Genomic DNA, 13,041 nt, shown 5'->3' with positions numbered 1-13,041 from the left:
TCAGGCTTTGAAGCTGCAAGGCTATTCCACACTAATCAAGCTTGTCAATGACAACATTCACACTTGCCAGCAAAAGACATTATTCTACACATACATAAACCTCACTTGCCTAGTTTCCAACAGACCCCTCAACCTCTGAGGATGCCTGCCATAGATATGGGCGAAGTGTCATGAGAGAATGCTTCTGGAACATGGCCACACAGCCCTGGAAAACTCACAGCAACCCAGTGATTCCATCCATGAAAGCCTTCGACAACATCTTGGAAATTGCCCAAGATTTTGTCTTTCCACTTCTGATCTACTGCAGTGGATTCCTGTATAGTTTCCATGGTATTCGTCACAAACATATTATCTTGTCTTAATTAGAAACTTATAAATTTGAGTGTTAATTACTGCAACTCAATCAACAAAGTATAAAAGTTATAGCAGTTTGAACAGCACCAGCATTCCACTTCTGTATGGATTAAACCCAGAGAGGTTTTAAAACATAGGCTGAGTGGTCATCTCATGGGAGGGCTTTGACTGTGTCTTCCTTAATAAGAGAAAGGAGTTGGGCCAGATGGCCTTTGGGGATCCTTCCCATCTAATTCTAGTGAATTATATACTGCATTGGAGTCCAATGAATTCTCCATCTTCGGATGTTTTTGAATTGAGACTGGATGGCCATCTGTTGGTAGGGTTTTGACTGTGCCTTCCTTAATAGGAGAAAGGGATTGCACTAGATGCCTTTTGGTGAGCCCTTCCAACTCTAGTGAATTATAGACTGCCTGAGAGTCCAGCAAAGTCTCCATCTCTGGATGTTTTTGTATTGAGGCTGAGTGGCCATCTGTTGGGAGGGTTTTGACTGTGCTCTCCTACCAGGTAGCCTTTGTTTGTGGGGAGCATTCTTCATGCAACACCCCTGTGGACCACAGGTGACACATGTCCCGACACACAGTTTGGAAAGCTCTGTTGTGATTCACAAGACAACGCAATGGAGGTTGAGAGCTGCCCCTCACCGTATCTTCTTGCATTGTCAGTATATACCTGGTTGCTGCTCAATTAGCTCCCGGTTCGTTTGTCTCCTTTGTAGTTACAAATCTGGAAACATCTATGAAGGCCAGTGGGAGAGGGACATGCGCCACGGATCGGGGCGGATGAGGTGGCTGACCACGAACCAGGAATACACTGGGAAGTGGGTGGATGGAATACAGGTAGGCCTGCATCAAGGACCTCATGAGAGGGATGGCCATCTGTTGGGACTGGTTTGGTAGTGCCTTTATTGCAGGGCGAAAGAGGGTTGGACTGGATGGCTCTTGGGGTCTCTTCCAACTCTGTGATTATACAGTGCTAGATCCGGCCCACTTGCTTTCTATGTTTTGTTTACCAAGTGTGGATGTTGAAACTACAAATCCCAGTGTCCTTCTACAAATTCCCTGAGGACTCCCTTAGGTCTTCGAAGTTAATGGTGTTTCGGAATAGTGTTACGGAGGGAGGAAGAGGGGATAGATCAGGCAAACTTGGCACAATTTTCTGCAGCTGGCGGTATAACCCACTGTGCTAAAGCCCGGCCCAGGTTAAGATTTAAGACTAGCGATTTTGCCCAAAATGAGCATGGCTGCCCTTAACGAACAGCATGATGTTTCTCCTTTCTCAGCATGGTTTTGGGACCCACACTTGGTACCTGAAGAGAATACCCGGCTCGCAGTATCCCCTGAGGAACGAATATGTGGGAGACTTCGTCAGTGGGGACCGCCACGGATGCGGGAAGTTCTTCTTTGCCAGCGGAGCCATGTACGACGGGGAGTGGGTCTACAACAAGAAGCACGGCATGGTAGGCAGCGGCATTGGGTGTCCGGGCTTTCCAAATTTTTCATGTCAGAGACACACCTTTTGAGGCTTGCGTCATTTCACGAGACAGTGATTCAGTATTGTCTTGTCGAAGGCTTTCATGGCTGGAATCACCGGGTTGCTGTGAGTTTTCCGGGCTGTACGGCCATGTTCCAGAAGCATTCTCTCCTGACATTTCACCCACATCTATGGCAGGCATCCTCAGAAGTTGTGAGGTCTGTTGGAAACAAAGCAAGTGAGGTTTATATATCTGTGGAATGTTTCACCCACATCTATGGCAGGCATCCTCAGAAGTCGTGAGGACTGTTGCAAAATAGGTAAGTGGGGTTATATATCTGTGGAATGTCCATTGTGGGCGAAACTTTTGTCTTTTGGAGACAATCATCATCATCATCATCATCTTTATTTATACCCCGAACAACATATTACATCAAGATAAAACCAAAACATAAACAACAAGCAACATCATCAAAATTACATGGAAAAGAAAAAAAAATTAACAAAATAACATTACAATAAACAACAACAACAACAATTTTTATTGATTAGCCAGTTGGCCTTATCAAAAACAGACAGTGCAAACACAACATGCAACATACGTCTGGTCCTATTAAAATAGAATACAAATATATATTACAATAAACAAAAAACACAGTCACAGTAACAGTGGGCGGGCCACATGTCCAAGATAAAATGTTAAAAACTCTAATGAGATATGTGCGAATGTTGCAATTGACCACCTTGATTAGCCTCGAATGACCTTGCAGCTTCAAAGCCTGGCTGCTTCCTGCCTTGGGAAATCCTCTGTTGGGAGATATTATAGTCATCAGCTGGGGACCTCTCCCCAGCACCAACTGCCGCTCTGGGCCAGAGTGAAGAGAGAGGGGTCCAGGGGACAGTTCCACCTTGTCTCCTGTGATATGCTAATAATATAATATAATATAATATAAGGTAATATAATATATTGTATATACATATAATATTTATAATATTATAATGTAATGCAATATAATACTACTAATAATAATATGATATTATAATTATATATTTATATTACATGTAATAGGTAAAGGTAAAGGTTGTCCCCTGACATTAAGTCCAGGCATGTCTTGACTCTGGGGAGTGGTGCTCATCTTCATTTCTAAGCCGAAGAGCCAGCGTTGTCCGTAGACACCTCCAAGGTCATGTGGTCGGCATGACTGCATGGAGCGCCGTTACCTTCCCACCGGAGCGGTACCTATTGATCTGCTCACATTTGCATGTTTTCGAACTGCTAGGTTGGCAGAAGCTAGGGCCGACAGTGGAAGCTCACGCCGCTCCCTGGAATTGAACCTGCAACCTTTCGGTCAACAAGCTCAGCAGCTCAGCGCTTTAACCCACTGCGCCACCTGGGGCTCATTAGTACAATATAATGGTATAGTACAATATAGTAATATTTAATACTGATATTGTACTATGCTAATAACATAATATATTGTATGTATACATATCTTGTAAGCCGGTCTGAGTCCCCTTCGGGGTGAGAAGGATGGCCTATAAATGTTGTAAATAAATAAATATTAGCTGGCCCTGATTGTTTTCTATCTGGCTTTGAAGCTGCAAGGCCATTCAGTGCTAATCAAGCTGGCCAATTGCAACATTCCCACTTGCCTCCAACAGACAAGCGTTCTTTCTCCCACCCTGGACATTATTCCACAGAGATATAAACCTCACTTGCCTAGTTTCCAACAGACCTCACAACCTCTGAAGATGCCTGCCGTCAGGAGACAATGTTTCTGGAGCATGGCCATACAGCCATTGGGCTTTCGATTTGACTAAATAGGCCATCTCATTAAAACCTTTCATTTATATTTTCATTGTCTATTGCAACTACCCAGCAAATAGGATCGTGGGCAGGATTATGCTGGTCGGGATTATGTAAACAGAGAAGCAAAAGTAGGATGGATGTGCCCACTCGGTTTCTCTTTCCCTTTAGGGTAAGCTTGTGTTCAAGAATGGACATGTGTACGAAGGTGAATTTATATATGACCACATTGCCGAATATCCCACTCTTCAAATTGACGACATAAATATGCAGGATCTGAGCTTCATTCGAACAAAGATTCCCTTTGGCAAAGGTGAGCAAGCCACTTGGCATCTCTCTGGCTGAAAATGGGCGATTAGCCCAGGCATGGGCAAATTTGGGCCCTCCAGGTGTTTTGGACTTGGTTGGAGTTCAGCCTGTGATTGTGTCTAATGATCAGGGTACTCTGGATGTTGGGAATGACAATGAGGTTCATGTATCTGATGATGTTTCTAATGATGAGGTTGCTATTGATGCAGAGAGTGACAATGGGATTCCTGTTCAAAGTGTCTTTACTGATGAGAATGTTCCTGAAGGGTTTGGGGATGATGGCATTGTAAAGGATCATGGGTTTAGGGTGCGGGGTCCCTTTTCGAAGAAATCCACAGAGTCCAAACCGTAAGACACGGTTTATTCAAGCTGATCAGCATGAGGCGGACAAACAGCACTTCTGTATGAGCTTTCACAGACTGCCGCCCCCTCCTCTGTTTTTGCTGACCTTTAAGTAATACAAGGGTTTTTTGGTCATGGAAAGTACTCTTTCCAACCCCCTTCCCTTGACCTTTTGATGGAAAGTACCTTCTTGCACCGGCAGACTTTGCGTTTAACCACAACCTTTGCGCTTAGCCACAACCCAACTTCCTATATAAGCTTGAACTTTGTATGACCTCTACATGTCATTTCTTGTTTTTAAAACATTTTCTTCTGTGTTGCTCCTTTTCTACAGACAAAGGGTGTATTTCTCCTTTGTTTGCTAATTTCATTCAAAGCCCCTTGCTTAGCATTTGCTAATTTCACTCAAAGACCCTTTCAGTATGAGCCTGAAAATAGTTTGGCACCTGGGCCAGCTGCGGAAATTAATGAGCCAGTACATAGAAGGCATGTTTTTAGTCAGCACAGAGAAACAACCCAATCTCCTAGGCATTCTGCCAGGCTTAGGGAGAGATTGATAACAAAGTCAAGGCTGAAACGAAATCTGTTCCTGGCCGCTTGGGATGATTGGGGGATAAAAGTGCCAAGTACAGAATCTTTAGTTCAGACGAAGCATTGTTGGAATTGAGTCAAGACACCTTTCCTGGTCGTTGGAAGCCTTGCCTTGGATAGATTCATGTGTTAAGTGCCTTTTTGATTCATGATTCATATTTTGGAGTTTTACCTTGGAAGTTTCTGTAAGAGACCGTAAACTGCCTCAAGTCGCTTCCGGGTTGAGAGGGGCAGTATATAAATATGGTAAATAAATAAATATTTGTTTTTCATGAACTCTAATGGACTAATTTTCCTGGACTATTTGTTCCTGCTTATCTTTCTACCTAATTGGATTTACCTATTTTTATGGAGTGTTTTGTTTTTACTGCTACTGCTTTTAAAATATCTTTAATAAACTGCTTGCATTTCCACTCAACTGTGTGGTGTTTAAAGTCAGAGGGCTTTCCTATTATGGAGTGCGACAGACTTCAACTCCCAAAATTACTAACAGCCTCAAGCTTTATGCAAAAACCTCCATAACCCTTACTGGTATTTTGTTTGTCTTTGTTAGTAGTTAGAAGTGTTCCCTGTTGATTTCTTCCCCTTTTGATCCCTGTGCAGAGAGCATTAAAGTGGTTGATGGCCCAGGTGATGCCTCTACCTTGGGAACCAATATTGAGATAGACATTTCTACGTTGCTGGCTATATTTCCAGAAAAAGACCGGAAAGAAGAAATCAAGCAGGTACGCAGTGTTTCCTGCCTGTGAAAAGGGGGGGGGGGGGGGAGATAAGGGAGAATATAATTAAGGTGCTGAAGGAAGAAAAAAGTTTTCAAAACAGGCTTTGAACTTGGTCCATTCTTTGCAATTTGGGGATCTCCTCTCTGGCTCTATCCTAATGATTGAACTGAGTCTCCTTTGTGGAGAGGAAAAAGGGGTGCAATAATAATAATAATAATAATAATAAGAAGAAGAAGAATAGAATTGGAAGAGACCTTGTGGGTCATCCAATCCAACCCCCTGCCAAGAAGCAGGAAAATCATATTCAAAACACCCCCGGCAAATGGCCATCCAACTTCTGCTTAAAAGCCTCCGAAGAAGGAGCCTCCACCACACTCCAAGGCAGAGAGTTCCACTCCTGAACAGCTCTCACAATTAGGAAGTTCTTCCTAATGTTCAAGTGGAATCTCCTTTCCTGTAGTTTGAAGCCATTGTTTTGCATCATAGTTTCCAGGACAGCAGAGACTAGGACTCTACATATGATAAAGGTGTGGCTGGAGTGTCCACTCACACAAACAAGCTCCTGCCTCCACAAACAGCTATAGCTCCCACTACTCAGGAGACACCAATGGCCCTCCCTCCAATGACATTGCAGGTTATAGTGAGTGCTGTGAACATATCCAAGAGCCCTGCCAATATCCTCCACAAACACCATACTGCCCACCACCCAAGTGAAGGCTTTCAAATGGGGAACATTTCATCCTAGAGTTTATGTGTTTCCTCCACCACAGACATCCCAGTGTTTCTGACTCTCCATTGGTGTGGAATTTGCATGGCCCCACCCACTGTATCTCCCTTAACCCTTTCCTATTTTCTATGACACACAGCAAACAGAGAAATTGATCAGCAGCTGAACATACTAGAGAGATTTGGGGAGAATTTACCAGGATGTATAGGAATTGTAGGTACTGGAGTTGTAGGTATAGTTCACCTGCAATTTGAACTCTAAACTCCACCAATGATGGACCTCGAACTAACTTGGCACACAGAACCCCCATGACCAACAAAAAAATACTGGAGGTCTTTGGAGGGATTTATAGAAGTTGTAGTTCACCTACATCCAGAGCGCACTATGAACCCAAACAAGGATGGATCTGGACCAAACTTGGCATGCATATCTGATATGGCCAAATTTGAATATTGGTGGGTTTTGAGGTGAATTGGCCTGGACATTTTGGAGTTGTAAGTACTGGAATTTATAGTTCATTTGCAATCAATGAGCACTCTGAACTCCACCAAACAGGAAATTGGATCTAACTAGGCACACAGAGCCCCCCGCAAAGAATATTGGATGGTGTTGGGGGAAATTCACCTTGATTTGGGAGAGTTGTAGTTCACCTATACCCAGAGAGCACTGTGAACCCAAACACCAATGGATCTGGACCACACTTGGCACACATACCTGATATGCCAAAATTGGATTATTGGAAGGGTTTGGGGGGAACTGACCTTCCTTTCTGGGAGTTGTAGTTTACCCATAACCAGATAAACTGTGACCTCCATTGATGATGGACCAAACTTGGCGCACAGATCCTCCATGAGTAACTCAACCTATTGGAGGAGTTTAAGGGGACTGAATCACCATAGTGGGAGTTATAGTTTACCCTACCGTCAGAGAGCATACTGAACCCCAGTGATGATGCATCTAGAGCAAACTTGCCCAACATAAGTACTGATGGAGTGTCTCAGAGTTAACTTTGCATGATGTGAATTGTAGTTCATCCACGACCTTATGCATTTTGTACATTGAAAAATGGGCCTTTTCAAATAATTTGGGCAACGTTGGGTACCTAAGCTAGTAATACTCAAATACTGAAATACTGAAAAGGTCCCAGATCCTGCCTCTTCTTGCAAACTAAGCAGGACTAGACTTGGTTGGTATCTGAATGTGAGAAAAGTCTCATGGCACTTTCCCCTCTTTTCCTTCCAGACGGAATTTGCAGTGCTGAGGCACATCTCCGAACTAAGGCGGATCTACACCTTTTACAGCAGCCTGGGGTATGACCGCTCAATCGACAACACATTCCTGATGACGAAGCTTCAGTTCTGGCGCTTCTTAAAGGACTGCAGGTTCCACCATTGCAACCTCACTCTGGCTGACATGGATCGGATCCTGAACGGTTCGTTCTTCCTATCGAAATCTTTGAGACAGGAATAACACATTGGTGCCTCCTATCTCAGCCCTGTTTCTGGGTATATTTCACCCAATGATTCCAAAAATTGCATCGGTTTCCCCTAATCAGCTCTAGTTTTTGAGATACAGAACAAAAGCCATATTGCAGTTGCTTGCCCATAGAAAACCACAATAACCCTATCTATGACACTAGAACTGATGCAGTCTATCCAATGCAGTTTTCTGAATCAGTGCCCCAAAGAACCTCAGGAATAGGCCTAAAAACCAAGGCACCAATAATAATAATAATAATAATAATAATAATAATAATAATACAATAATTATAATATTTAGGCTATGTAAAGCTCATTACACAGCCCAACAAAATAATTATAATAAAAATCATTATAATTATAACGATTATTTTGTTGGGCTGTGTAATGAGGTTTGTTGATGTTGTTTGCCTTCAAGTCACTTCTTACTATGCCATTGCATAGAATGGAAATGGATTTTGGAATTGAGGAGGATTCTGGATGCAAGCCCCAACTGATGCCATGGGTCCACTGTAGTGTACCTGGGAATAATAATAATAATAATAATAATAATAATTTTATTACCTGCCTTCTCCAGTGGTTCTTTAAACTCTGCTTCCTCTACACTGCCATATAATCCAGTTTATCCAAACAGATAATTCACATTATCTGCTTTGAACTGGATTATATGAGTCTCCATTGTTGTATAATCCAGGGTTCAAATCCCCACCCAGATAGAGAAACCCTATTGGTGACCTTGGGCAAATCACACTCTCTCAGCCTCAGAGGAAGACATAGTCTGATTTATCCCTCCTTAATAAGCTTTGTGAATAATAATAATAATAATAATACATTGTATGTGTAACAATAATAATAATAATAATAATAATACATTGTATGTGTAACAATGTCTGGTATGTCTGCCCATGCCTACTATAGACATACCTCACAATGGATATATCAAGCCATCGGGAGAGGCAGGTTACAAATACAATGTATTATTATTATGATTAACGTGGACCCTCCAGGTGTTTTGGACTTCAATTCCCACCATTCCTAACAGCTTCAAGCCCCTTCCTTTTCCCCCTCAGCCGCTTAAGCGGAAAAAGAAGTGGCCTGAGGCTGTTAGGACTGGTGGGTTTTGGAGTCCAAAACACCTGGAGGGCCCACCTTTGCCCCTGCCTGGGTTAATCCTGTCCTAATATTATATTTAATATATTAGTATGATTATATTAAAATATTAAGATTATATAATTACCTATATTATATTATTCTTAGTATATTTTATTACATTATAATATTATTATTATCGAGGCATTGTATGAATGTTTGTGTGTTTGCTATTGGGTATGCTGTGTTTTAATTGTTATTGTTGTGGTAATTAATATTGTGTAAACCGCATTGAGTCACCTAATACAGGTTGAGAAACGCGGTATAGAAATAAAGCAAATAAATAAATAAATAAATATTAATATTATATGTATATCTAATATATTAAAACAGAGCACAATATTAGTATCATTATATTATACTGTTTACGATGCCACTATACTGCAATATTATTAGTAATATTACATGCAATATATAATATAGAATATTATTATAATATGTTATTATATATAGATTTATTTATTTATTATTTACAGTATTTATATACCAGTTTTCTCACCCCTGAGGGGACTCAAGCAGTTTACACAGAAATAGTGGCCAAATTCAATACCTGACGAATGTACACAAATCACAATCAACACCATATAACAAAATATAAAATCAAAGGAACAATTCATCGTAAGATACAATAAAAGACATTTTATTGCATCCAGAATCTCGTTCGATACCAAAATCCAGTCCCGTTCTATGCAGTGGCATAGTAAGAAGTGACTTGAAGGCAAACAACATCAACAATCCCCATTACACAGCCCAACAAAATAATAATAATCATTATAATTATAATTATTTTAGATTATTATTATTTTGTTGGGCTGTGTATTGAGGTTTACATTGCCAAAATATTATAATTATTGTATTATTATTATTATTATTATTATTATTATTATTATTAAGAATTAAACCACCTAACAGTGCTTCTCAACCTGGGGTCCCCAGGTGTTTTTAGCCTTCAACTCCCAGAAATCCTAACAGCTGGTAAACTGGCTGGGATTTCTGGGAGTTGTAGGCCAAAAACATCTGGGGACCCCAGGTTGAGAAGCACTGATAAAATCATATGATCCAAGCATTATTTCCCTTGGGATCTCTTCTAACTTTAGGAGAAACTGGCTTTGTGTCAGTTATGCAAATTTTTAAGACTTCTTATGCAATGCAAGATATTGCATTTGCAAGAGTCCCAATGGAGCGTCAAGGGCTTCTTCCTGATCAGAAAAGCATGCTTTTGGTCTTGGAATCTTCGGGATTGCCATGGTTACCGCCCGGGCTCAGAAAGTAGGCGGGGCTAAGGCGGAGCAGTTCTGCCGGTGGTTGCTAAGGAAGCCTGAGCTGGCCTTCCTGTAAGGAACAAGCACCGCAGGGCTTCACGGGAAAGGAAGTGGGCAGGATCATGCAAATTTCACACCAAGGGGGAGACGGGAAAAAAGTTGAAATTTCCACAGTGGACAAAACACATAAAATCTAGGATTAAATTGTTTCTATATGAATGTGTCCACTTGGGTGTTGGAAAGTATTGGGTTTATGGAGCAGGTTGGAAAGGGTTGCTGAGCAGAGAGTGTAAATATGCTTCTAGATGGTTGTGCGTCTTCACGGTGCTCCCCGTAACCTGGAATATCCTTGGAAATAGGGACTTGGGCAGATTTGGAAGGCGTGGGTATCGCTTCTCGGCCTTTTGGCTAAGATCAAGTGTAGTATCTGTTCTTATCAGTTTAATATCTGATACGTCCTCTATTTGAGGACTATATATTAAATGGATTTTTGGGCCTGGGAGATGGAATAGGGGCTTGCTCCATCCACTCCACGCATCGACCTGGTATTGCAGTGCCTCCAGGAACGGTGCACCTCCCTCTGGGGGGAATCAGCATGGTGCAAAGACAGATGAGAGTTGTAGTTTGGCTGCTTAGTTCAACACTTCCTTGCTTCTAATGTAATGCAGTATTTTCCCACTCCATTATTCTTTTCACTGGGGATCTATGCTATGTATTAGGATCTGGTGGTGCCTGGCTTCCTTTGCTTTCACCGTTCCCTCTGGTTGTAGGCGAGCTAGAGTTCCCAAAATCCAGGGCCACTCCCTTGCAGAAAACCCAGTATTTTCTGTAGGTCATGGGGGGACTGTGTTCTGCCATTGGTGGGAGTCACAGGGCTCTCTTGAAGAGGGAACCATATTGGAAATTGTCCAGAAACACACATATACATCCACTCACCCACATACAAACAGAATGACAGACATGCAAACATATTTCCACTTTGTTGCTGTGAGTTTTCCCTCCTGACTTATCGCCCACATCTATATGGCAGGCATCTTCAAAGGTTGTAAGGTCTGTTGGAAACTAAGCAAGGGCTGTTTATATCCGTGGAATAATGTCCGGAGTAGGAGAAAGAACTCTTGTCTGCTTGAGGCAAGTGTGAATGTTGCAATTGGCCACCTTGATTAGTATTTTATGGCCTTGCAGCTTCAAAGCCTGGCTGGCTGCTGCCTGGGGGATTCTTTATTGGAAGGTTCCTTTGTTTGTTTCCAATTTATTATACATTTGTTTGTTTACATTTATTATATGTAAGTATGTATGTATTTATAGATAGATTGGTTGATAGAAGGAATATAGATATAGTCATTGTTTGTTTATTTTTGTTTTGAGTGGTTCCATTAGAAAATGCATAATGATGTGGGTAAACTACAACTCCCAGAGGTATATTCAAACACATACACACATGGTATGTGTGTGTGTGTGTGTGTGTGTGTGTGTATATATATATATATATATGTATTTATGTATATATATGTATGTGTGTGTGTGTGTGTGTGTGTGTATGCCATCCCCTGCTACGCGTTGCTGTGGCCCAGTCTGTGTATATGTGCTTTGTGTGTGTATATATTTGTGTGTATGTGTATATATGTGTATTTGCATGCGTTGTAATGTATTTTTTTGTTTTTTGGCTTTTGAAGTCTCTTCCGCTGTGTTTTGCAATGTTTTTATGAGTGATGGTCACTTGTTGGCCTGATAGGTGTCTTGTGTCCAAATTTGGTGTCAATTCATCCAGTGTTTTTTGAGTTCTGTCAATCCCACAAACAAACATTACATTTTTATTTATATCGATATATACAACATGCAAGCACCAGTCATTCACAGAGGGGTGTGCTGACCTTGCAAAGCTATAACTCCCAGGAGTCCATGGCAGTTAAGGTGGTATCAAACAGCATCAAATCTATGGAGCAGACAAGCCATTTAATCCAAGTGGCCAGGAGTCCAATACAAGGTATATAAGGATACTGTTATCTCCTGCAGATAAACCGATTCTGACAATGCCTCCTTTTGATGGACGGGTTCGTGTTTTCTTTTGTAGACAAAACACTGCCGGAGGAGATCCATTCCCCATACGAGACCTTACTCCTGCGGATGTTTTTGACGTATCTGATTTATTTGGCCTTCCACATCTACCACAAGGAGTTCGAGTAAGTGGCCTTTCCTGTGTTGGCCCCAGCTCAGTCTACATAGAAACAAATCCCATTGTTTCTAAGCCAAATGGCCTTATTCCCAGGAAAGTGGATGACTGTAGACCAGGCCTAGGCCAACTTGGGCCCTCCAGGTGTTTTGGACTCCGACTCCCACCATTCCTAACACTTAAGTGGCTGAGGGGGAAAAGGAAGGGTGCTGAGGCTGTTAGGAATGGTGGGAGTCGGAGTCCAAAACACCTGGAGGGCCCAAGTTGGCCCATACATGGTATAGATGCCCTCTCAGAAGAGGCCTTCCTGAACATCCAGGAAAGAAGCCCTATCTTTGTTTATTTGCTTCCTGATTAGTTGGTGTTTTCCCAGAAATATTTTCCAGTCTGTTATAGCAAATAGTTCGGCACGGGTTCTTCCAAATGTGTGAAACTGCTGTCTTCTCCTCCTCCTTCGCACCCAGCGACACAACTCCCCGCCTCTTCAAGTGCTTCTCCAAACTGATGGCCGAGAACATCGCTCCCAACGCCTGCCAGATCAAAGGTAGCCTGCCTTCTTTGGATGGCCATCTCTCAGGGGTGCTTTGATTGTGTTTTTTCCTGGACTGGATGGTCCTTGAGGTCTCTTCTGACTCTAGGATTCTATGATTTACA

General features: G+C 42.0%; 1 protein-coding gene and 1 non-coding gene across 2 annotated transcripts in view; both read left to right on the top strand.

Annotated features, from left to right (window-relative positions):
* LOC137094830 (radial spoke head 10 homolog B2-like) overlaps positions 1–13,041 on the top strand; it is a 40,193-nt gene that overhangs the window by 10,585 nt on the left and 16,567 nt on the right. The window contains exons 6-12 of the mRNA XM_067460718.1: positions 1,073–1,193; positions 1,637–1,813; positions 3,806–3,947; positions 5,480–5,601; positions 7,568–7,757; positions 12,289–12,397; positions 12,852–12,931. Coding sequence (XP_067316819.1) covers positions 1,073–1,193; positions 1,637–1,813; positions 3,806–3,947; positions 5,480–5,601; positions 7,568–7,757; positions 12,289–12,397; positions 12,852–12,931 — 941 coding nt within the window. The remainder of the gene's footprint in view (positions 1–1,072; positions 1,194–1,636; positions 1,814–3,805; positions 3,948–5,479; positions 5,602–7,567; positions 7,758–12,288; positions 12,398–12,851; positions 12,932–13,041) is intronic.
* LOC137095026 (U2 spliceosomal RNA) lies at positions 10,603–10,793 on the top strand. Its single transcript, XR_010908761.1, has one exon. It is a non-coding gene; the product is annotated as a U2 spliceosomal RNA (small nuclear RNA).

The sequence above is a fragment of the Anolis sagrei genome, chromosome X, assembly GCF_037176765.1.
Source record: "Anolis sagrei isolate rAnoSag1 chromosome X, rAnoSag1.mat, whole genome shotgun sequence".
Taxonomy (NCBI): domain Eukaryota; kingdom Metazoa; phylum Chordata; class Lepidosauria; order Squamata; family Dactyloidae; genus Anolis; species Anolis sagrei.
Note: the sequence above shows the minus strand (reverse complement) of the source record. Positions and strands in the feature narration are given on the sequence as shown.